The 25,733-nt window shown below is 38.1% G+C and overlaps 1 protein-coding gene across 6 annotated transcripts in view; it reads left to right on the forward strand.

The window, feature by feature from the left end:
- Window positions 1-23,976, forward strand: part of PTGER3 (prostaglandin E receptor 3) — a 189,284-nt gene extending 165,308 nt beyond the window's left edge. For 2 of the 6 annotated variants that reach the window (XM_051856034.3, XM_089336654.1), the window contains one exon: window positions 16,199-16,574. Coding sequence is in view for 3 of the 6 variants with exons in the window: in XM_089336654.1 (XP_089192780.1) it covers window positions 16,199-16,450 (252 nt within the window). In the remaining 3 variants the exon portion in view is untranslated. 6 annotated transcript variants of the gene reach the window in all.
- Window positions 23,977-25,733: the final 1,757 nt, after the last annotated feature.

Consider the following 25,733-nt stretch of genomic DNA (forward strand, 5'->3'; position numbering starts at 1 on the left):
ACACACTTTGGTCCCATCTCGTGCTCCTTGGACTGACCTGCAATGCTCTTCTCATTCCAGAGAGGAAAAGCAAACATTACAAAGAGAGACAAGGATGAAGCATTCTATTTTTGTTTTGTTTTTTTGTACTTGTAACATCAGGTCTAAAACAAGTGCTATTATTAGTAGCAACACCATGCTTCTCTAGGAACCCTAAAAATCTGGAATGTAGAAGTTTAAAAAAAAGGAATGTTAAAGTTAAAAAGGGAGTCTCCTAGAACACTTTTCTTAGGCACCCCCACTCCTGTGCCCTGACATAAGAGGAACCTAAACATTTCATGGAAAAAAAAATTGACATAAAATATTTTATTTTGGTGCAAAAAAGTTGCAATCTATGCTTAATTTTTAAAGATTTATTTATTTATTTGAAAGTCAGAGTTACAGAGATAGAGGGAAAGAGAGAGAGAGAGAGAGAGAGAGAGAGAGAGATCTTCTATCCAGTGGTTTACTCCTCAGATCACTGCAAAGGCCAAAGCCAAGCCAGGTTGAAGCCAGGAGCCAGGGGGAACCAGTGCCATACGAGATCCCGGCATTGCAGGCAGTGGCTTTACCTGCTATACCACAACACCTTCCTCCACACATAATATTTTGACAATACATACTTTCTATGAACTCTTTGATGATCCTGCATATATGATAATGTACAGCATTTTCAAAACAAATCTTTGTCCCATAAATTTTGGTCTCAAAAATGTCTTAGTTTACCGACACATATCTCATCAAAATGTCTCCAAAAGACCTGCAGAAAGGGAAACAGTTTGTTATGACTCAAAGTATCCATAAGATAAAAATAAACCAGGGCTTTATGAGAAATACAACCACTGCTGGCAGTGGGTTATATGAAATATGCTGGTAATAAAATTACACAAACATCAAAATTCCCTATACTCCATCAACAGATTCATACTGTTAGAACAAGCCATCTGGTAAACCTGAGAAAAAGGCATGTGGCAGAATAATTTGTGGAACATTAGCTTACATTTATTCTTCCTATACTTTTCTATCTCATAGTCATACCTTTGAAATTTCCTGGCCTATGAGATATTTGCATGGTAGAAAAATAGAACCTGCTTAAGGTAAAGTGAGAATTTCTTGAAGAAACTACTACTGCTATCATGAGGATGGGTGTGGAGGTAGAGAAATTAATTTTTGAAAACTCAGGAAGAGGTAGCTGTGCATCCCAAAGAAAAAAGGAGTGTTAAAGTCAGAGGGCCATGCATTGCCCAGTGGTAAAACTAGCACTCCAGGGAGGTGACATACTATGTAGAATAGAAAGACCTCTTTGACAATCCAGAGATGATGCCCTGTGCACCACAGTCCCAAATTTACCAAAGATCCTGCGCCACAAGTATGAGTTGGAGCATCCCAGCAGCCAGATGAGCAGGATCACCTAGTCTGCAATGAGACCCTTAGAGATGCTCAGGTGATGTGGCGATGGTGCTCTACTTCAGGACCTCAGCACGGTTCCACAGGGTGGCTAGTCCCAACAGTGACTGTAACAACACTATGGCAAATCAGGCTGACAGAATAAATTTAGTTGGTTTTACAAAAAATGAATAAATGAGCTTTTTTTCATGTATACTTGTGTTTGTGGTCTGGATGCCACACATGCCTACAAATTTTGGCATCAGATAGGACCAGATCTGAGTAACTCTTAGACATGTTACTTATTTTCTCCATGTCTCTATTCTCTCACCTATACAATGGAAGCAAAGGATAATGTAATTCATTATTGTAGATAGTGATGGTTATATGGATGCTAAGTGCTTAGTACAGGATCTGGAACACAGTAAGTGCTCAATAATGTTCATTAGTTTTACTCAGTTTGAAAACTGAGTTTTTTAGATGTGAGACAAAATTTTGGCACAGTTTTGAGCAACATTGCTAAAAGGGAAATACCATCAGTCATTTAAATTGTTTACAAAATAAAAAGTAAATTATTAATAGTTCTTCAAGAGAAATGCCACTATCCTTTGCAGGAAGAGCAATATGAAAATATGGCCAAGAAAAACATTGACCACCTACCAGAACACTCTCAACACAGGGCTCTGCCTGTTCAACTCAATGTGTCTAAGAAACCTTCACTTTTGGGCAAGACCAAGAGAGAAACAAATGAATAACACCAAAATAACCATGACTTTAGAAAGTCAGATGCCACCTTCTACCTCCTTCTGTTTCACCCTACCCTCACTCAGTACAAGCATATCACAGGCCAAAGATATTTATAATTCTTTGAGTGACTAACTTCAACAAACTTTTGACAAGCTCACTGGTGACCTTAATAAATGGACCTTAATATGACAGATATAGTGCTCAAATGGAATGTGGGATGGCAGAACATATTTTAACTTTTGATATGCTAAAATATCACCTTAAAATGGAAAGATCCCACATAAAGCCTCCATGTGGAGCCTGTTTCAGGTTACATAAACCTCCAAGATAAAAAAGTAAAAATGAAAATTAATTCCAGGGCCAGGTCAGGGTAGTGGCTGCTTGATATATCTGCATCTAATTTACATCTCCAGTTTACTAGGCATCTTCTTATGATCTCAGTCTCTCCTTGTTCTTGACTTCTGCTCTGCCCAAATCATTTAGGACTAATCTCTGGTACTTTCACTTTTCTGTGACTACAGAGCAGCTATGACACAAGATTTCTGATCTATGAGATGCATCTTCTCTTCTGACAATGAGACTTCATGCATGAGTTTACCCTAAACTTTGTAGGATAAGGCTTCCTTTTGAATTCTTGTTATAGAACTCTTCACATTTCTCTATGTCCTTATAGGGAAGCATCTGCCTTGGTTTAGGTAGCCCTGCCTTCCTTGGGATGAAAGTTATTATCTAGAGCAAATTCGTGTTATCTGTGAACCTGTTGCAGGCAGACAGCTTCCCCAATGACAGCTTTTAGATTTTCTGTATTCCATTTGTTTGTTACCTTGTGCCCACCACTAGAAGAACTTAGCTACCAAAAGTTGAACCATCCAAAGCCCAAACATGAATATTTTGTCATTAGTATTTGTGCAAGAGGGAATATAATGGTCACACTTTACTCAGTGTTTACTGAATGTGTTCTTGTGTCAGACACTGTCTGTGTCAATGCTGGAGCTCTGGAGGTGAGAAGACACAGACCCTATCACCAAGAGGATGATGTCCCCCAGGGAAACACATGAGGAAACAAACAGTCATAAATGATGAAATGGAAACATTCAAAAACACCGTGGGCACAGGACAGGGAGAGCCAGAATGTGAAAGTTAAGTTGGGTGTCAGAGGAGGTGAGGTTGACTTGGACTCATGAAGGTAAAACAGGGGGACACTGGATCAATTGAGTTACCAGGGGACCCAAATTGTGAGCACAGGTACATGAGTTCCAGGAAGAGGGACATCAAATGCAAAGGCCTAGGAAGTAAAAGATTATTTTATGTAACATACAATAGTCTGGCACGCTTTGTTTAGGATCTTGGTGTTATCTTTTTTTTTTTTTTAACTTTTATTTAATGAATATAAATTTCCAAAGTACGACTTATGGATTACAATGGCTTCCCCCCCATACCGTCCCTCCCACCCACAACCCTCCCCTTTCCCACTCCCTCTCCCCTTCCATTCACATCAAGATTCATTTTCGATTATCTTAATATACAGAAGATCAGCTTAGTATACATTAAGTAAGGATTTCAACAGTTTGCTCCCACACAGAAACATAAAGTGAAAAATAATAGATGATTTTTTTAAATGATGATGAAATCAGATCAGACCTATTGTCATGTTTAATCCCAGTGAGAGTCAAGTTGGGAATTGATAATTTCTTTTTTTTTTTTTTTACAGAAGATCAGTTTAGTATGCATTAAGTAAAGATTTCAACAGTTTGCACCCCCATAGAAACACAAAGTGAAATATATTGTTTGAGTACTCGTTATAGCATTAAATCTCAATGCACAGCACATTAAGGACAGAGATCCTACATGAGGAGTAAGTGCACAGTGACTCCTGTTGTTGACTTTACCAATTGACACTCCTGTCTATGGCATCAGTAATCTCCCTATGCTCCAGTCATGAGTTTCCAAGGCTATGGAAGCCCTCTGAGTTCTCCGACTCTTATCTTGTTTAGACAAGGTCATAGTCAAAGTGGAGGTTCTCTCCTCCCTTCAGAGAAAGGTACCTCCTTCTTTGATGACCTGTTCTTTCCACTGGGATCTCACTCACAGAGATCTTTTGCCAGAGTGTCTTGGCTTTCCATGCCTGAAATACTCTCATGGGCTTTTCAGCCCGATCCGAATGCCTTTAGGGCTGATTCTGAGGCCAGAGTGCTATTTAGGACATCTGCCATTCTATGAGTCTGCTGAGTATCTCACTTCCCATGTTGGATCACTCTCCCCTTTAGTTATTCTATCGGTTAGTATTAGCAGGTACTAGACTTGTTTATGTGCTCCCTTTGACTCTTAGTCCTTTCATTATGATCAATTGTGAACTGAAATTGATCACTTGGAATAGTGAGATGGCATTAGTACATGCCACCTTGATGGGATTGAATTGGAATCCCCTGGTATGTTTCTAACGCTACCATTTGGGGCAAGTCAGCTTGAGCATGTCCCAAATTATACATCTCTTCCCTCTCTTATTCCCACTCTTATGTTTAACAGGGATCACATTTCAGTTAAATTTCAACACTTAAGAATAACTGTGTATTAATTACAGAATTAAACCAGTCATATTAAGTAGAACAGATAAAAAAACTACTAAGAGGGATAATGTATTAAGTTGTTCATTAACAGTCAGGGCTATGCTGATCAAGTCACCGTTTCCCATAGTGTCTATTTCACTTCAACAGGTTTCCTTTTTGGTGTTCAGTCAGTTGTCACCGATCAGGGAGAACATATTGTATATGTCCCTTTGGGACTGGCTTAGTTCACTCAGCATGATGTTTTCCAGCCTCCTCTATCTTGTTGCAAATGACTGGATTTTGTTGTTTCTTACTGTGGTATAGTATTCTAAAGAGTACATATCCCATAATTTCTTTATCCAGTCTACCGTTGATGGGCATTTAGGTTGGTTCCAGGTCTTAGCTATTGTGAATTGAGCTGCAATAAACATTAGGGTGCAGACCGCTTTTTTGTTTGCCAATTTAAATTCCTTTGGGTAAATTCCAAGGAGTGGGATGGCTGGGTTGAATGGTAGGGTTATCTTCAGGTTTCTGAGGAATCTCCAGACTGACTTCCATAGTGGCTTGACCAGTTTGCATTCCCACCAACAGTGGGTTAGTGTCCCTTTTTCCCCACATCCTCGCCAGCATCTGTTGCTGGTAGATTTCTGCATGTGAGCCATTCTAACTGGGGTGAGGTGCAACCTCATTGTGGTTTTGATTTGCATTTCCCTGATTGCTAATGACCTTGAACATTTTTTCATGTGCCTGTTGGCCATTTGGATTTCCTCTTTTGAAAAATGTCTATTGAGGTCCTTGGCCCATCTCTTAAGTGGGTTGTTTGTTTTGTTTTTGTGGAGTTTCTTGATCTCTTTGTAGATTCTGGTTATTAACCCTGAAATAATATAATATAATATAATTCTGTTGCATAGTTTGCAAATATTTTTTCCCATTCTGTCGGTTGTCTCTTCACTCTCCTGACTGTTTCTTTTGCAGTACAGAAACTTCTCAATTTGATGCAATCCCAATAGTTGATTTTGGCTTTGACTGCCTGTGCCTCCCGGGTCTTTTCCAGAAATTCTTTGCCTGTGCCAATATCTTGCAGGGTTTCTCCAATGTTCTCTAGTAACTTGATGGTGTCAGGTCGTAGATTTAGGTCTTTAATCCATGTTGAGTGGATTTTTGTGTAAGGTGTAAGGTAGGGGTCTTGCTTCATGATTCTGCACGTGGAAATCCAGTTTTCCCAGCACCATTTATTGAATAGACTGTCCTTGCTCCAGGAATTAGTTTTAGATCCTTGATTAAATATAAGTTGGCTGTAGATGTTTGGGTTGATTTCTGGTGTTTCAATTCTGTTCCATTGGTCTATCCATCTGTTTGTGTACCCATACCATGCTGTTTTGATAACAACTGCCCTGTAGTATGTCCTGAAATCTGGTATTGTGATGCCTCCAGCTTTGTTTTTGTTGTACAAGATTGCTTTAGCTATTCGAGGTCTCTTGTGCCTCCATATGAATTTCAGCACCATTTTTTCCAGATCTGAGAAGAAGGTCTTCTGTATCTTGATTGGTATTGCATTGAATGTATAAATTGCTTTTGGGAGAATGGACATTTTGATGATATTGATTCTTCCAATCCATGAGCATGGATGATTTTTCCATTTCTTGGTATCCTCTTCTATTTCTTTCTTTAAGATTTTGTAATTTTCATCGTAGAGATCTTGAACGTCCTTGGTTAAGTATATTCCAAGGTATTTGATTGTTTTTGTAGCTATTGTGAATGGGATTGATCTTAGAAGTTCTTCCTCAGCCATGGCATTGTCTGTGTATACAAAGGCTGTTGATTTTTGTGCATTGATTTTATACCCTGCTACTTTGCCAAACTCTTCTATGAGTTCCAATAGTCTCTTAGTAGAGTTCTTTGGGTCCCCTAAATAAAGAATTATGTCATCTGCAAAGAGGGATAGTTTGAGTTCTTCCTTCCCAATTTGTATCCCTTTAATTTCTTTTTCTTGCCTAATACCTCTGGCTAGAACCTCCAGAACTATATTGAATAGCAGTGGTGAGAATGGACATCCCTGTCTGGTACCAGATCTCAGTGGAAATGCTTCCAACTTTTCCCCATTCAATAGGATGTTGGCCGTGGGTTTTTCATAGATTGCTTTGATTGTATTGAGGAATGTTCCTTCCAAACCCAGTTTGCTTAGAGTTTTCATCATGAACGGGTGTTGTATTTTATCAAATGCTTTCTCGGCATCTATTGAGATAATCATATGGTTTTTCTTCTGCAGTCTGTTAATATGGTGTATCACATTGATTGTCTTGCGCACATTAAACCATCCCTGCATACCAGGGATAAATCCCACTTGGTCTGGGTGGATGATCTTTCTGATGTGTTGTTGCATTCTATTGGCCAGAATTTTATTGAGGATTTTTGCATCTATGTTCATCAGGGATATTGGTCTGTAATTCTCTTTCAGTGCTGCATCTTTTTCCAGCTTAGGAATTAAGGTGATGCTGGCTTCACAGAAAGAATTTGGGAGGATTCCCTCTTCTTCGATTGTTCTGAATAGTTTGAGAAGAATTGGAGTTAGTTCTTCTTTAAATGTCTGGTAGAATTCAGCAGTGAATCCATCTGGTCCTGGGCTTTTCTTTGTTGGGAGGGCCTTTATTACTGTTTCAATTTCTGTCTCAGTTATGGGTCTGTTTAGGTTTTCGATGTCTTCCTGGTTCAATTTAGGCAGGTTGCATGTGTCCAGGAATCTATCCATTTCTGATAGGTTTCCCTGTTTGCTGGCATACAAGTCCTTGTAGTAATTTCTGATGATTCTTTTTATTTCTGTGGTGTCTGTTGTTACGTTTCCTTTTTCATCTCTGATTTTATTGATTTGGGTCTTTTCTTTTTTGAGTTAGTTGGGCCAATGGGGTGTCAATTTTGTTTATTTTTTCAAAAAACCAGCTCCTCGTTTGGCTGATTTTTTGGAATGTTTTTCTTGATTCAATCCTGTTGATTTCTTCTCTGATTTTAATTATTTCTCTTCTCCTACTAGATTTGGGTCTGGTTTGCTGTAGGTTTTCTAGATCCTTGAGGTGAATTGAAAGCTCATCTATTTGGTACCTTTCCAATTTCTTGATGTAGGCACCTATTGATATAAACTTTCCTCTTAACACTGCTTTTGCTGCGTCCCATAAGTTTTGGTATGTTGTGCTGTTATCCTCATTTACTTCCAGAAAGTTTTTGATTTCTCTTTTGATTTCTTCTATGACCCATTGTTCATTCAGGAGCATGTTGTTCAATCTCCCTGTGTTTGCGTATGCTCTAGGGATTCCTGAGTTGCTAATTTCCAACTTCATTCCTTTATGGTCTGAGAAGCTGCATGGTATGATTCTAATTCTTTTGAATTTGCTGAGACTTGCTTTATGGCCTAGTATGTTGGTGTTATAGTACCAAAGTGGCAGATGAGATTAATTTGGAGAGCCTAATGGCTCCTGTCTGACATGATATTCATTGATGTCTGTTATGGAAAAGAAAGAGAAGACTGTGACATGGATGCTATTTGCAATCTAAGCACAGAAAGTCTTTAGTCACTGAAGGGTTTATCCAGGAGCAGTGGACCTAGAAGTTTCTATCTTGCCACTCCCAATGGGTGCGCTTCCTCAGGCTCTAGCCTAGCCTATCACTAGCCTAGCTAGTGACAATGACAGGTCCTCCATCTTTTAAGCAATTTTTAATTGCAAGTAAATAGCCCATAGATTGTGAGTTGTGTTACTTGTCTTTGAGGAAAAAATATTAATCTAGAGGAGAAGAATAAGTGAACAAATAAATATTAGCAATGGGAAAAATGCCATAATAAAAGGTCGTTCTTAAAGCCTGCAGCACAGAAAAGAGAATTTGCCTGGATGGTTGGAAAGCTTTCATTGAGTGGATAATAAGAGAAATATACATGACAAGTTGGGATTCTGAGATTCAGTGAAGGGTATTCACAAAGGAGGAAATACCTTGAGTTAATAGCACACATGTGTGAGAATGTATGGTCTATTGGAAGAACAGCTAACAGGTCCTGCCAGAGTGGTGGAGCAGCAGCAAAGAGCAGGGCTGCTGGTCAAAAGCAACTTCAAAGACAGTTTGGGGCCATTGCAAAGGGCCTGGATCAAGGTTACTTGAACAGAGCTTCTTCTTAGATACACCTCTGATGAAGCCAAGAACAGGTTGTAAGTTAGAGAGCATGGAGGCAGAGAGTATTTTGAAATCTAGTAAATCATTCAAAGTAGAGAAACTGATCCAGAAACAAGAACATCTAAACAACATGCCACTGTATTGGAAACTTATTATAGGTGCCAAAGTTTGAATTCTAGTTCCATCACAAGAAGCCCTCTGTATCTCCATGCTAGCACTTCCTGTCTGCTAGAGCTACTAGTGCCCTCTAGTGGTGACCCCCTTGATGACCAGAAGACAAATACCTTCCATTCCTTACTCAATTCCCCAAGTATATTTTAGGTGTAAGTTTCTGTGATAGCTGCAGGAATCATATTTTTAAGACACTTGTTTTTTAACTCTAGAAAAATTCACAATCTAATCATCCTAATCATAATAGATTAATAAGTTATATTAATAATGTGCATCATCTGTGCAATTAGAAAAATAAGCATAATAGCTCCTACAGGATAGAGATGATTAACTCTTCTGATTGGGAAAGTTTATGGTGTCTCCCTGCTCTTCTGATCATGTGTTTATATTTTCCTAGGGCTCCTTTTTTTTTTTTCTTTCTGCCTCTGCCAGCATTGGCTCCTTCTGTCTGCATTTTCTTCCTATACCCCCGTAGGGTTCTGTGCTCAGTCCTCGGTCCAGCTCACTGATTTTTTTTAATTTATTTATTTATTTATTTGACAGAGTTACAGACAGTGAGAGAGACAGAGAGAAAGATCTTCCTTCCGATGGTTCACCCCCGAAATGGCCTCTATGGCCGGCATGCTGCGCCGAACTGAAGCCAGGAGCCAGGAGCTTCTTCCTGGTCTCCCATGCAGGTGCAGGGGCCCAAGCACTTGGCCCATCCTCCACTGCCCTCCTGGGTCACAGCAGAGAGCTGGACTGGAAGAGGAGCAGCTGGGACCAGAACCGGTGCCCATATGGAATGCTGGCACCGCAGGCGGAGGATTAACAAAGTGAGCCACGGAGCAGGCCCTCATTGCTTTGTTCTAAGTGATTTCTTTGCCACCTATAGCTTCCACTTAATTGTGTGACATTTTTTGTTTACTAGAGACCCCACATTACCAAGTGCTTTACTTTTGACTCAAAAAGTAAATTTATCTCCAATGAAGCACACTCCAAACAAATCAGAGCTTTCTGAAATCCCCCCTCCCTTGGCTTGTTACATCTCCCCTTAAGAGGCCTGCTTTTGTTAAGTAAAAGACCCTGAAAAGACCCTTTGATCTTACTCCTTCTCTCTCTCCCACATCCAGTGCACCACCAAGTTCTTCAATATTCTTAAATCCTTTTATTTCCTGTGTCCACTATTATTGCTAAATCGGTCCCTCCCAATCTCTTGCTTGACTGATGACTATGGTCTCCTAGTACGTCTATCTGCTTTTAGCTCATGCTCTGCTCATTCTGCCTCAGTGGCACTGCCAAACTTGTCTTTTTAACCAGAAAGTCTGAGCTTGGATTATTTTCCACCCCATATCTCCTGACTGCAATACTCCCAGGTTTCCTACAACCTTTGGAATCAGTTCTAAGCTCCTCAGGGTGGCAGACAAACCTCTCCTGAACTTTCTAGGCGCATCATCCGTGGTAATCTGCCTGCGGGAATTTTCCAGAGATTCCAAATTAATTGTATGTTCCCTCCAAACATTGTGCTATTTCTTACTTTCCTGCCTTGAAATGTTGTCACTACAGTACTCTCCCCACGACTGGTTTCTACATAGAAAACTTCAAATTTATCCTTAAAAATTCACTTTCATTCCACTTCCCCTAGTGATTCTTCCTTGTCTCTTCCTTTTGGATAGACAACTACTTTCTTCCGTGGGTTTTTTCTTCTGTGCCTTGTGTCTGCCTTTATTATGTCATTTTGCACAATCTGCTGTATCTGTGTCCCTGTCTTCAGCCTGGAGGAGAAACCAACACAGTAGTTAAGATGGACCCAGATGGGGCCAGCGCTTTGGCATAGTGGGTAAAGCCACCACCTGTAGTGCCAGCATCCCATATGGGCACCAGTTTGAATCCCAGCTGCTCCACTTCTGATCCAGCTCTCTGCTGTGGCCTGGGAAAGCAATAAAAGATGGCCCATGTCCTTGGGCCTCTACACCCATGTGGGAGACTCAGAGAAAGCTTCTGGGTCCTGCCTTTGGATCGGTGTGGCTCTAGCCATTGCGGCCATTTGGGGAGTGACCCGAAGATGGAAGATCTCTCTCTCTCTCTCTGCCTCTCCTCCTCTCTCTGTGTAACTCTGACTTTCAAATAAATAAATAACGCTTAAAAAAAAATATGGTCCCAGATCTCAGCTCTTCCACTTCCCAGTGTGAACTGAGCAAGTTATTTATCTCTCTGGTTTAGTTTCCTGATCTATGAAAGTAGAATATAATTGTACCTGCCTGTCTCATAAAGTTGTTGCTAATTTAGTGTATATGAAGTACTTTGAATAGTTCCTGTCTCATAGTGACTGTAATAGAAGAATTTGGTCTAATTGCCAACTGTGAGTAAGTCTCATGAAGTTAGGATACTTGATGACATTTTCATCTGCATTTTCCCAAGGCCTGGCATAGTACCTGACACAGAGCATGCATGATAACATGTTTGTTTAAAGCAAGAATGATAGAATCTTTGGCTATTTCCCTTTTCCTTGCTCTAATACCCGGTAAATTCCTAACTCCCACTAGTTATCCTTTCCAACATCCTTTATACCTCGTTTTCTTTCTGTAGTAACTTTCACTGCTCTTTTACTTAATCACAAATAATCGGCTGTATAGCAAACTGTCTATTTGATGAATATATTGCTATAAACAAGACAAATTACATCTATTGTCAGTTTTACATTCTAGCATTTGACACAGATATTAAATAACAGCATATTAGTTATTAATCATAAGTATAATATATTTAATAGGAGAACTAGAGGTAAGGAAGCTTCTCAGAGAAGAAATTTGACTGATATACAAAAAAATGGAAGTAAAGAGCAATGATAAGATTATAGAAGCAATGATGGAAAGCAATCCAGACAGAAGAACAGCATATACAAAGCCCTGATGAAGTTTGGCACACGGAGATTTTTATATCGCAGTGTCTGGATTAGTGTTACCGCTGCTACCTGATTTCTGTTTAGAAGGACCTTCCCACAGGTCTCAGATTAACCCTTCTATCAAATGGGTTACCCACCCAAGAGCCTTCTGTGATTCTTCATGCTAACTAAATGATATATAAAGTCCCTAGCTGGTTTTTTTTTAATGTGTGTGTGACCAATACAAGCCCCAGTAGTTATCCATTTTTATCTCCCATAAATCATCCACATCTAAATACTCAACAATAGCTATCATGTACTATCTGAAACTTTCCACACATCCCTTATTTTCCCCCACCTTCCTGGTTTTTCCACAGGTTGTCATTAGCGAAATGCCTTTCTTCTTTGCTCCTATCCATGCTTGTTGGTTCACAGACACTTTACTGTGTGTAATGTGCTTTGACATTTTCTATTCTAAAACATTCTACTCTATTCTATTTCAGTTTTAAAAATAAACAAACAAGTTGTAATTCACCAAAGAGATTTCACAACTTGTTAATGGCTCTTGACCAACAGTTGAAAACACTATCTGCAATAGCTCCAAGATTTTTTCAAGATCTATGATTCCTGAAGGGCGTGGCCTTGGTATAGTCTAAATTTTCTCCCAACAATAGCATCCTCCAACCCAGGTACATCTTGATTATTGGGCATATGAACTCTCTGAAGACAAGATAGTGAAATTCTATATGAACACATGATCAGTGGCAGAGTTAATCACAGTGTTCCAAGTCACCCTGAGGATACTCAGCAATGCATCTTAATTTGTAGGAGATATCAATCACACTTCGCTATTTCAGTCCTGCCACTGTTCTAAATTGAAGTTGCTAATTGTATTGAGCTGTTCCAGATCACATATTGGACAAAGATGAATATGAAGAAGTATCTGTTCCAGCTATAACTGAAAAAAAAAATCCTCAATTAATAAATAAATCTATGGCAACCAGATGCAGCTATAGCTCATGCTATATAGTAAGTGTACCTTTGCAGACAAATTTGTTTTGCAATTGCCCAAGAAAGATACTTAAATATTTTGTAATAAATGGTCTCCTAAGGATCTGTTTTTCAAAATTGTTTTAACATCTTGGGATCATTTTCAAGTGGAGCATTTCAGTATTTCAGCATTTTTCCATTTTATCATTCGTATCTTCACTGCCTGGATCAATCTTTTGTCTTATATCAGTGTTTTTCAGATCTTTACTTTCATTCAAATTATATCTTGTGTTTTGTTTTCCTTTATTACCTACTTACAACTGAATATTGTTATGACAGTGACACCCAAACTCAGCAATCTAAAAGTGAGTTCATTATTTTCACCCTAAATCAACTCCCATCAGGCTACCTTGATTAGAAAATGACCTACCATCTCTCTATATCTCTAGAGAACCCCAGAAGCATCCTCCTATTTTTCCATATAACCTGCCACTAATTCTCTGGACTTTGCATGTGACATGTCTCAGATTTGTCTGCTACTCTCCAACATCCCTGCCTCCCCTGGAGTTCAAGCCTCTCAAAGAGTTCTCTTGCCATATTTTCCAGCATGTTTCACATCATGGCTGACCTATTGTGTCAGTGTCCTGCTTTGAATCATTCGGTTATTCACTATTCCTCTTAGGAGCAAGTCCAATAGGGACTACATAAATTGCTTGCAAGATTTTTCCAGAAAACTTTTTTGTCTCTCTCTCCTTTCCTTCCCACTCCCATTCAAACTCTACCATTCAACCATTTTAAACAATGATTTTGCACTGCAAACACTCCATTTCTATATATTATTTTATTCTGAAACACTCTCTTTGTTGGACAGCTCTTTTCTTCCGAGTCAAATCTTGGTTATCTCATTGGAAACATTCCTTAGAATTCAGTAATGTTACTATTTTTTAGTCCCCACCCATTTTATGTCTCTTACTTCATACATTTGGGACGGATGAAAAAGGGGTTACTTTTGGCTCTCTAGTATACCAGCATTTCAGGTAATCTGTCTTAAACATCTAAATTTTACCTCTTACCAGATTCTCTAACAAATACTCAACATGTAGATTCTCTGATCAACAGGGAACTTCACAACAGTTTCATTCATTTATTCTCACTCTTGCATCTCTTTTTGATGAAATTCCTACTAAGTGCAGGTACTAGAAATACTAGGTGGGTAAGATGTTATCTGTCCCCTTAACAGGAGAGGAATTAATCTACCACAAGGGCTGGGAATCTATTCAGCTCTGGGAGGAGAGAACTAAACAGACTCTTAAACTATTATGATATTGACATCCTCTCAGTTATGCAAACTTGAACTTAGCCAAAGCTCCACAAGGGCATAGGAAATGTAAATGGATAAGAAAACATTTGCTTTCAGTGTGGAAAATAAACTAAATGTTTATGAGTGATACGTAATGTGAGTGAGGAACACACAGCAAGCAGCAGACACCATATGGGGAAGCTTTTTGTTCCTGGAAGTATAAAGATTCTCATTATAGCAGCTCAAATGCTCAGTGCTGTTTGAGCTAATTGCCCATCTATTGAATTCTATTTATAAGTGAAAAGCAAATAGGCGAGCAAAGTCTAGATATTTCTTAATGGCAAAATATAGTCCAGGTGATATAGTGGTTCGTCACAGGTAATTGGCACTTACAGCTTATGCTGATAAAGAAAATGCAAATGTGAGGCTGCTAGTGATGATACTAGAAAAGTAGAAATGTATTCTGAAGGACTTTTAAATGAAGCAAAGTTTGGAATGAGCAAGACTTTTCTGAAAGAGCAATTCTATAATTTTTAGAAGCCAAGAATTCAAAATTAATCTCTGGGACTTTGGCCCAAGTATCCAAATCCTCATTAAATTCTTTGGTATTCCTTTAACATACGTGGCTTTATGGAGCCTCCTGTCTCTGCTGTTTTTTATTCCCCCCTGATTGAAGTAGCCTCTTGCCTCCCAGGAACTTGTTAAACTCCATTGTCCCGGCTTCTGTGGAACATCACAAGAACAATGCAAATCCCTCAGGTTGAATTAATGCCTTCTTTCTCCAATGACCACACCACCCTGTCACTTGCTTTTCAATTCAGCTTGAACACAAAGTATTATATTTATTCTTGAATGTGTTTCTGTTCCCTCACAGACTGTGAGATCCTGGGCACCCTCTGGATGCACATCCAGGAAGCCTTAATGAGCACACCCGCCTGCTTTTCCTTCACCTCTTCTCTGCCACTGTGGTGCTAAGTCCAGGTTCTCTTTCATAGGCTCTTCTTGGAAAACTCCCATGCTAAAGCTGGAATCTCACAGTTAGAATATACATTTTTTTTTATTTCTTACAGATATTATCTTGGAAAAAGCAGGGAGTTCTAATTTTATGACCCATGGGATTGTGTGCTTACAGGCAGGCAACTTACCACTCAAGAATCAGTTTTCTAAACTAGAAAATGTAAACATTACACTTCCAACCCTCTTATGCTCTAATTCTAAGTCTGTTGAATCTGTGAAAAAATAAATTTGGATTACCTAATTGTAAACTTAATTCATAGTTTTAGTATTGTGACTTATTTCCCCTTTCTTTGCTCGGCTTTTCCTCAAAGACTCAAAATCAAATTGTAAGTTCTAGAATGTTTTAAGATTTTCGAAAGTTAAGTAGATACAAATTCAAGTTTTGACTCTGCCATACAAACCAGACTTTATGATCTTGGCAACTTTATCAACATGGCTTAGCCTCAGTTTCCTCATGTATAAAATGGGAACAATAATAACAATACTTTTTGACAGACAAGTAGGTGGTTTACTTAAGACTTTTATCTGAGTTCCTGCAGCTGCAAGTACGTGTACAAGGACGCAAAGGTTTTAATAAAACAACCACGCTCACTCAAGAATCTATTGCTGGCATTTCTTTTCTCCTACTACCTTAATGTATTTTATTTATTTCTTACTGATTGTCAGCTATTGTAAGCACCTGACACTATAAGGAAAATACAGTGCAAACTAAAATTGCAAATTTTGTAACACATGCAAAATCTTAGGAAGTTGATGAAAATAAACCAAAACAACTGTTAAGACATAGGTGAAGCCATTGACAAATGAAGAGAAAACAAATAGGAATATGGTTCGCCAAGCACTTTAAAGACATTGACTGGATTGGGAATAAAACGATAAATTCCTCTAGCATTTATCACAGAAAATGATCAAAATTAGGATCATGCTGGGAAAGTTTAAAAAATGTTGTTTGATTTTGTGTTGCATTTTTAAATACTCAAAATGATTTCATTCACCCTTTCTAAGGTAATTCATGAAAATAATGAGCAGAAGGATGAAATTCAGCGTGAGAACAGGAACATCTCACACAGTGGGCAACACGAAGAGGCCAGAGACAGTGAGAAGAGCAAAACCATCCCTGGCCTGTTCTCCATTCTGCTGCAGGCTGACCCTGGTGCTCGTCCTTATCAGCAATGTGAGAGAGCAGTGGAGAAAAACACAGAGATGCTGTCTGACTGTGTGTTTGGCACCTCACGCTTCAGGAAAATTTCAACATAAGCAAGTCTTTTTCAACATGAAAATAAACTAATAACTCAATAATTACAGTAGAACTTCCCTAAATGTTATTTTTATGTGTTCCTATAACATTTTGCAATAAATGAAAGTAATTTCATTACTCTAACATTCTATGCTGAGCTCTTTGAGGTAACTAAGACAGACGTTTCCTCTATTTTACTGTTAAAAAAGTAAAATGGTGGCAGGGCCTACTCAGGTACTCAGGTAGAGCACAGCTCCCCAGCCACAGGAAATGCTGCTAAAGATGTTTTATGTCCCTTCCAAGTGCCCAGTAATGTAGTTCTAATTTTCATTATGACATTTTCAGGATAGTGTTGTCTCCCATTATTTGTAAAAATAAGAAATCTGAGGTTCAGAGACACTAAACAAACTTGCCCAAAGTCACTGGTAAACATCAATAAATAATAAGCGTGCAAACTGATAAAGTCCACAGTCCCTAAGTCCCTAAGTCCACAGTCCCTGCCTTCCTAAGACCCTCACTTCTTTCACTGTTAGTTTACTTGCTGAAATCTAGTGTCAGTGATTTTTATTAACAATAGAATTACTATATGCATGGAGAAGAGACTTCCAGAGTATAATAGAATGTTAGAAAGTTTGTCTTAGAAAAAAAGGCTTAAGTTTTCTCAAGTTATTCCTCAATTATAACTACTGATAAATTTTGTGATGAAAGTTTAAAAGTGAGATATTTATTTTGTCTTTGTTCCCTTTTTCTATGTACTTTCTGGAGGTGATAGTGAAGAGCAGTGAAATGAGCAAAACCACTTTGTCTCAAAAGAAAATGGGGGCTCGCATTGTGGGGCTGTACGGGTGCAGCTGCTGCTTGCGATGCCCTCGTTCCTTAGCAGAGAGGCTGGCTGCATTCCACTTCTAATTCAGCTTCTTAGCAATGCACCTGGAAGACAGCAGCTGATGTCCCAAGTCCCTGCCACCCATGTGGGAGACCTGGATGGAGTGGTGGCTCCTGGCTTCATTCAACCCAGCCCAGTCCAAGCTGTTACAAGTATTCAAGAAGTGAACCAGCAAAAGGAAGGTCTCTCTCTCTCTTTCTCTTCTCTCTCTCTTTCTGTCATTTTGCCTCTTAAGTAGATCAAAAATAAATAAACATTTAAAAGAAGAGGGAACCGGCGCCGTGGCTCAATAGGCTAATCCTCTGCCTTGCGGTGCCAGCACACCGGGTTCTAGTCCTGGTTGGGGCGCCGGATTCTGTCCCGGTTGCTCCTCTTCCAGGCCAGCTCTCTGCTGTGGCCAGGGAGTGCAGAGGAGGATGGCCCAAGTCCTTGGGCCCTGCACCCCATGGGACCAGGATAAGTACCTGGCTCCTGCCATCGGATCAGCACGGTGAGCTGGCTGCAGCACGCCGGCCGCGGCAGCCATTGGAGGGTGAACCAATGGCAAAGGAAGGTCTGTCTCTCTCTCTCACTGTCCACTCTGCCTGTCAAAAAAAAAAAAAAAAAAAAAAAGCATCATTTTGTTTTACCAAATGACATGTGAACTGTAAGTACATTAAGTAAAGTTTTAGGGTAATGGTTTAAGGTTGGCTGAAAAAAACATATAAATTATTCCTGCTCCATTCAGTACATTTTATGACAATCTTTTTTCTAGACATATTATAGCAAAATTAGAAAATTTTAATAAAGCAATAATGAGAATACATCAGCTGAAATTAACCCAATAAACAGGGCTGATTTTATATTAGAAGTCTTCAATTAGTTAAGAGAAATAAAAATTATCCCAAATAATGCAAAAATTTCAAAATATTTTTGCACCAAAACAAACATCTTTTCATTTCATTTTTTTCAAAAATTCTTTGAAGTCCCCTCATAAGTTATAAGCAATGAGGTGTAAATTCCTGCTGCAGAAACTCTTGCCATAGCCCTTTTATATGGGAGATATAAATTACAAATGTGAAAAAAATACTATATATATTTTAGGTTGCAGTAAAGTAGCAGCAAAGCAAATATTTATCTGAAGTCTGAAAATAAGTAACCTAAATGGAGATTTTAGAATTGAATTTGCTGGCTTGTGGAAAGATGTCAATAAATCTTTTTGTGCTATTGAATTAGAAAAACTAGTATTGTCAATTCATAAGCAAGAAAGCAAAAAACAGTTACATTTCACTGTATCCTCTCATAGAAATTTTTGTAACTTACCAAAATTGCTTCAGAATGTCAAGTTTAAAAAGGACCCTATAGCCGGTGCCATGGCGCAGTGGGTTAACGCCCTGGCCTGAAGCTCTGGCATCCCATATGGGCACCGGTTCAAGACCCAGCTGCTCCACTTCCTGTCCAGCTCTCTGCTGTGGCCTGGGAATGCAGTGGAGGATGCCCCAGGTCCTTGGGCCCCTGCACCCACATGGGAGACCCGAAGGAAGCTCCTGCCTCCTGGCTTCAGATCTGCACAGCTCTGGCCATTGCGGCCAACTGGGAAGTGAACCATCGGATGGAAGACCTCTCTCTTTCTCTCTCTCTCTGCCTCTCCTCTCTCTGTGTAACTCTGACTTTCAAGTAAAATAAATAAATCTTTAAAAAAAAAAGGACCCTATAATGTTTCAGTTAAATTTCAGAACTAAAATTCTCCTGGTGGACAATGATGCATTTGTTCATTAAAATTGTAAAGCTGAAAGGCTTCTTTCTGAGTTTGTCATCTAAATTGTCATCTAAACCAATTATAACAATAATTAAACCAGTTTGTGTTCTCTCTTTTCTTTCACACATTTAAAGTAAGGTTAACAGATGTGAGGATTAATTTGCAAATACACATACTTGTTGGTAAATACAAATACCGATTTGTACTTACATATACCAATCTATAAATATTCTCCAGAAAGATGTACTCAGGGAAAAGAAACTTTTAGGACTATTCCAAATCAAAAAAATTTCAACATTCTTTAATATTTTTATGAATCATAGCTATATAATCACTTACTATGCTGTCACAGAGATCCAGTAGGGAATTTAAAAAATGCCTTGTATTGTTCTTTAACCACATACGGATCTTATCCACTGATTCCTTGTTCTGCACTCCCTTAAACTCACTCCCCTCACTAGAATCCTCTGAGAATGCATAATTACCACCTTGTCTATACTTAACTCCTTCCCCTTGCTGGTTTTTGTCTATGCTTGGCATTGCTGGAGGGGTTGTATATTACACAGGAATATGCATTTGTCAAAAATCATCAAAATGGGGTGGACATTTGCTTAGCAGTTAATATACCATTTGGGATCTACACATCGCATATTGCACTGCCTGTTTGCATGCAAGCTCCGCTCTCCATTCCAGATGCTTGCTAACGTGCACTCTAGGAGGCAATAGGTGGTGCTTCGAATAGTTGAGTGCCTGCCTCCCATGTGGAAACCCTGGATTGAGTTCCCGGCTCCAAGCATCATCTTGCCCAGTCTCAGCTGTTACAGGTGTTTGAGGAATGAGCCAGTGGATGAGAGCTTTCTGCATCTGTCTGCTTCTCAAAATAAATATTAATTAATTAATCAAATAAAAATAAAAAATCAAACTGGGTGACATGTCAATACCTGAGTAGTGACAACAAGGAAATCATCACCCTATAGTCTATCTTTTCAAAAAAATTTTTTAACAGATTATTTATTTGAAAGTCAGAGTTACAGAGAGAGGTGAAACCTGTCTTGTCTTTCCAATCTGTAATAAATATTTTGTAGCCCCCTACATAGCCCATATCACTCCTCTAGAAATTAATCCCATGTCCCTCATACAGCTTTGTGGGTTTTTTTTTTTTTTAGCTATTTTTAAAAGATTTTATTTATTTATTTGAGAGGTAGAGTTACAGATAGTGAGAGGGAGAGACAGAGAGTAAGGTTTTGCATTCATTGGTTCACTCCCCTGTCGCTCCCCGTCTTCGTGGAGGAACGACACAGGACCCTGCGCTGTTCTTTCGTCTGCTTGGCCCTCCCTGGGTTTGCTGCTGGTTCTTCCCGGGTTGGCTACCGTCCCTTCCACCTCCATGGAAGGGCGGTTCCCCCTGCCACTTTCCCCACTTCCGCGGGGGAGCGGCACACCGCCGGCCAGCTCTCTCGGGGGCTGCTCAGGTGTTCCTTCAGATAGATGTTCCTGGTGCATGTTGTCTCTCTCCTCCTTTATAGTCCTCTTCCACCAATCCCAACTCTGCTACCCACACGCCGAGTACGCTGCTCTACTCCAATCAGGAGCAGGTCCTACAGTTTATTGGTTGAACTGGAGGCAGCTGTGTAGAAGCTGTTTTCTCCTCTCCCAGCGCCATATTGTGGGAGAGCAGATGCATAGAATAAGTCTTAATTCCAGTAACTTAGTCTAGTCCCAGTTGCTCCCAGTTGCTCCCCACACTCCCCAAATGGCCACAATGGCTGGAGCTGCGCTGATCCGAAGCCAGGAACCAGGTGCTTCTTCCCAGTCTCCCACGTGGGTGCAGGGGCCCAAGGACTTGGGCCATCTTCTACTGCTATCCCAGGCCACAGCAGAGAGCCGGATTGGAAGAGGAGCAGCTGGGACTAGAACTGGTGCCCATATGGGTGCCGGCGCCACAGGCGGAGGATTAACCTACTACACCATGGCACCAGCCCCACAGCTTTGTTTAAGTTATATGATCTTCAAATGTCACAATTGGACTAAGGTGTGATTACTTCTCTAGAGAATACGAATTAAGACTTATAGATTCATATTAGATAAACTTAAGGTCCAAAGCAACCAGTTAGCTGTAACTGTTACTTTTTATCAACTATGAAATATTACAAACATGCAGAAAATTCCCAATTACTTCCCCCTAAATAAGAAAATATCAATTCTCTATTTGTTTCAGATTTTCTTTTCCCTAAAAAGTTATAAATTTTTGTTATACACTCATAAAGAAAATATTACCAGATATTCCCATCCCCAGGAAAAAACAATTATCAAGATTTTATCAGATTTTCTATTTGGTTCTAATTGTAGTAAAAATAAAATTTACCACAGTCATGACTTTTTAATGTGCAGTTCAGTAGTGCTAACAGTGCTCACTTTGTTGTATAACAGATCCCTGGAGCTTTTTCACTACACAAACGCAAAACTTCATATGCATTGAAAAGTAACTCTTTTCCCCTTGTAGCAAGTACAATTTTGCTTTCTATAAATTTGACCGCTTTAGATTTCTCACTTAAGTGGAATCATACAGTATGTGTGTTTCTGTGACTGTCCTCAGTGTTCATCCAGGTCATCTGTATGACAAGATTCCCTACTTTTTAAGCTGATTAATACTCCCCTTGGGTGTTTTTATGTAGGCTAGAGGTGTGATCACCACAGGCTCTTGGTTTCTTCTGGACATTTGAGCTGATTCTACCTCAGCCACTATGAGTAATGTTGCAGTGAATACAGTATGCAAATACATCTTCAAGATTCTCTTTTCAATTTTGGATATGCCAAGTCCTTAAAAAGTTTATAGAAAATGAATATTATGAAAGAAGTATACACAAAGTTAAAATTCTTTGTACAGGAATAAACCTTTAATTCCATCTTTAAAAATATTACTTTATAAGGGTATGATTCTGTGAAGACAATATTTAAAAGTATCTATGCACAAAATAATACAGCAGCAACACATTGTAATACTTTCTTTACATTTTTTCTCTTAATTTCAATTTTTCACAAATTTTGAGGTCCCTTCCTATATCTAGAGGTATTTGAGGAAATTTAATATTGATTTCCATCATGGCTGCACTATTTTACTTTTTCATCCGTAGTTCAAAAGACTTCAAAATTGCTTCACATCCTCAACAATACTTATTTTTTTGTTGTGATGTAGTCACCTTAATGGTTATGAAGTAATATCTTCTAGGAGTTCTGATATATGTTCCTCTAATGGTTGGTGTTATTGAGCGAATTTTCATATTGTTGTTTGTCATTTGCATATCTTTTTTGGAAAAATGCTTGTCTGGATTGTTTGTCCATTTTTAATTAGGCTATATCTTGTGATTGTGTGGTAGTGCTTTACATATTCTAAATATAACCTCTTATCAGATAACTTGAAAATATTTTCTGCCATCCTGCAGGTTACAGATCATTCTCATGATAGTTTTGGATATGTAAATTTAAAGTTTGAGTTTAGTTTTTTGTTTTTGTTTTTTTGGCCTGTGCTTTTGGTGTCATATCCGTGATATCATTCGAAATCCAATTTCATGAAGCTTTTCTGCTGGTTTCTTCTGGTTTTTATATTTTTAGGTCTTAAGTTTAAATCTTTAGTCTGTTTTGAGCTAGTTTTTTTAAGTAGTGTAAATAACGAGTCTTATTTGATGCTTTCTGCATGGGCATATCCAATTTATTCAACACACTGTTGGAGACGCCCTCCTCTCCCCATTGCATTTTCTTGACATCCTTGTCAAGTATTGGTAGGTTATATGCACATGGGTTTACGTCTGGGCTCTCTGTTCTACTCTACTGGTCTATGTATCCATTTTTATGTAAGCATTACACTGTTTTGATTACAGTAAGCTTTTACCATTTAATTTTTAAACACTTTAGCCCTTTTACTTTGTTGACCTTTTTTTCTTTTGTGGAAATTTCTTTCTTTCTAGTTTTATTTAAAATGTTATCAATGAAATACTTCTTCTATCCTAATTGGTTTGTTTGTTTTTTCAGGAGGAATTTTGGGAAAAATAAAAACCTACCTTGATGACAAGATCACATCACTGGAAGTTCCTCGACTCTTTTGTAAAAGAAAAAAATATATATATATATACACATCATAGAATCACCCACTTCCCAATCACTTCTCTTTCACTTCCTCCTCCTATGTTCACCCTCAAAGATAACCCCATGAAGAAGTCATATGTCCTTTTCTATGCATATTTTTGTACTTTTACTATATATATATATATATATATATATGCATCCATTAAATGGTTATCCTATTGTTTTGTGACCTTGAAGTATTTGCAAATATGTTTTCTTATTATATGTGTGATTTGCTAGTTTATTTTCTTCACCCAGAATTATATTTCCTAAGATTTATTCAGTGATATGAAACTTCAGATCATTAATTTTAACTGTTATAATGTATACCATAATTTGAAGAAAGCATATTTAGTTTATTCAGTCCTCTTTGAGTGAAAATTATTCCTACTCTCAAAATTATGCAGCATTGCATAAAATGTCACCTGCATGCATGTTTGCTTACGCTCATCTGCATGAGTTTCTCTAAAATAAATATCTAGCAGTGGCAGTACTTGGTCAAATGTCTACATATTTGAGATTCCCTGATGTGTGTCTATACCAACATTTATGTTTTAATTTTCTACATCCTTGTCAGTGTAAATTGGCATACTGTTGTTAATTTATTTTGTATTTTCTTGATTGAAATGCAAAGTGAGAATCTTCCCAAGTCTTATTGATTATTTGATTTTTTATGTATTTTGCCTGCTTGTAAAAGAGGGTAATATGTCAATTTCTTAGTGATTTGTGATGGTTTTTAGAATATTTGTGGATAATGATCTTTTGTGTGTGTGTTTATTAAATACATTGAATTCTCATACAGCTGGCTATGAATCCTTCCTCGCTGTTCCCTCTCCATTTCTCCTCTCCCTTCTCCATTTCTCTCATCCCAGTGACCTCACTCTCCATATAACTTAGACTTTGTCCATGGGAAAAGGCTGGAGAAAAGGAAGCATACCTGTACTATACTTTGCATTTTCCTAAATCTCTGTTTCTAATCACCTCGCACCCAATGACCAACATGATGCAGATTTCTTCATAGAATTTCCCTTCTTTTGGAGGCATGGATATTTATGTAAAATCATGGAGTAGAAATGTTTGGCCTTTATGAACAAGCTATTTTCAGATACAGACAAATTTTGTGTATTTGTTTTAGGTTCAGCTGGAGCTTTCCCTCCTTTCAATATGAGTCTTATGTCCTTCCCTCTTTCTGGACTCTTCCATGTTTACTTGGATTGTTGCAAGTCTGGTAAGTGCAGTAAACAAAATATTAGGTGTGCAGTTGAAGTTGTGATGGGTGATAGGAAAAAGAAAAGAGCAATTCTACTTACTTTTTAAACATAGGCCAGGTGTTGATATGAGAATTTGATGTTTGTATTCTATGATTCAGTAGAGATGATAATTTATTGAAATGAGTGGATGTAGCAATGAGTTTGGGAAAAAATGACAAGGTTCTAGTACATATCAGAGCATATTATCATGCCACCTATACACACAAAGTTGATGTTAATACATGAATTCCTCTAGAGAACTCTGAAAGCATATGAGTCAGAAACAATACTTTTTAAAATATTAACATCTAGAAATTTCCAAAATAGACACATAGACTAGAAGTTTTCTTTTTTGTTTGTTTGTTTTGCTTCATTTTCTTTCTCTTTGACTATTCTACAGAAACAAAAGCAAATGTCAGTGCTTATACTTATGCATTTGGATTTCAATGTAAACTTTGCATTCTATTTAATTTTGATTTTAAAAACAGATGTGTGTTCAGTTCCATGAGAAAAGCCTGAAATTTTGTTCTCCTCTAACTGGAGTTCTTGAAATAAAAATACCATTTCAGCTTTTGATAATAAAAGCCCAAGGAAGGTAAGTAAGTAAGTAAGGGAGGAAGGTAGGGTAAGTATATTTTAAAATCTAGAAGATATATTTTTACTAGAAAAAGCATTCAACAAAGAATGATAGGAGATTTTAATTATAATTTTAAAATATGGAGAAAAGAGTTGATCTGGGATAAACATGCCTAGATTGTACCCAATATAATTTGTTTCTTTAAAGTAAAACTTTAACCTAAATATATAGAGTCTGAATGATAAGCCAAATTTGGAGAGAAAAAGAGTAGCATAGTTTAAAACTGTCTAAAAATATAAGTGATTTTATTTGAAGAAAAAATTAGTGATGAGCATCTTTCTGGGTTCCAGGCCATCTAATTATTTTAATAAAGCATAGTATCTTGGAGGAAGAGTCAGAAACTCTTAGGCATTCATTAATTTACCCCTATACCATTGAAGAGTTCACTTGGGAAAGTTGCCCCTCCCTATTTGGCTCACAAAACAAGTGCCCTTATATTAGAATTCTTTGCAATGGAAAATGCAAAAGACTAATAATTTTATTTGAAAAAAAGATCATTATTAAATATCATTCTGTTTAGTCTATATTGCAATCAAAAGAAATAAATAATTGTGATGGTTTTTTTGTCCAACCCACCTTAAAAGATTTTGTTTTTGTTTTAGTGGTAAATATTTTGTCTATATTAACTTCAGATTGTATCTTTTACTGAAAAATCTCAATCTCTGGATGT

Source organism: Oryctolagus cuniculus, chromosome 7, assembly GCF_051225735.1.
Source record: "Oryctolagus cuniculus isolate XC-2025 breed Fujian yellow rabbit chromosome 7, ASM5122573v1, whole genome shotgun sequence".
Taxonomy (NCBI): domain Eukaryota; kingdom Metazoa; phylum Chordata; class Mammalia; order Lagomorpha; family Leporidae; genus Oryctolagus; species Oryctolagus cuniculus.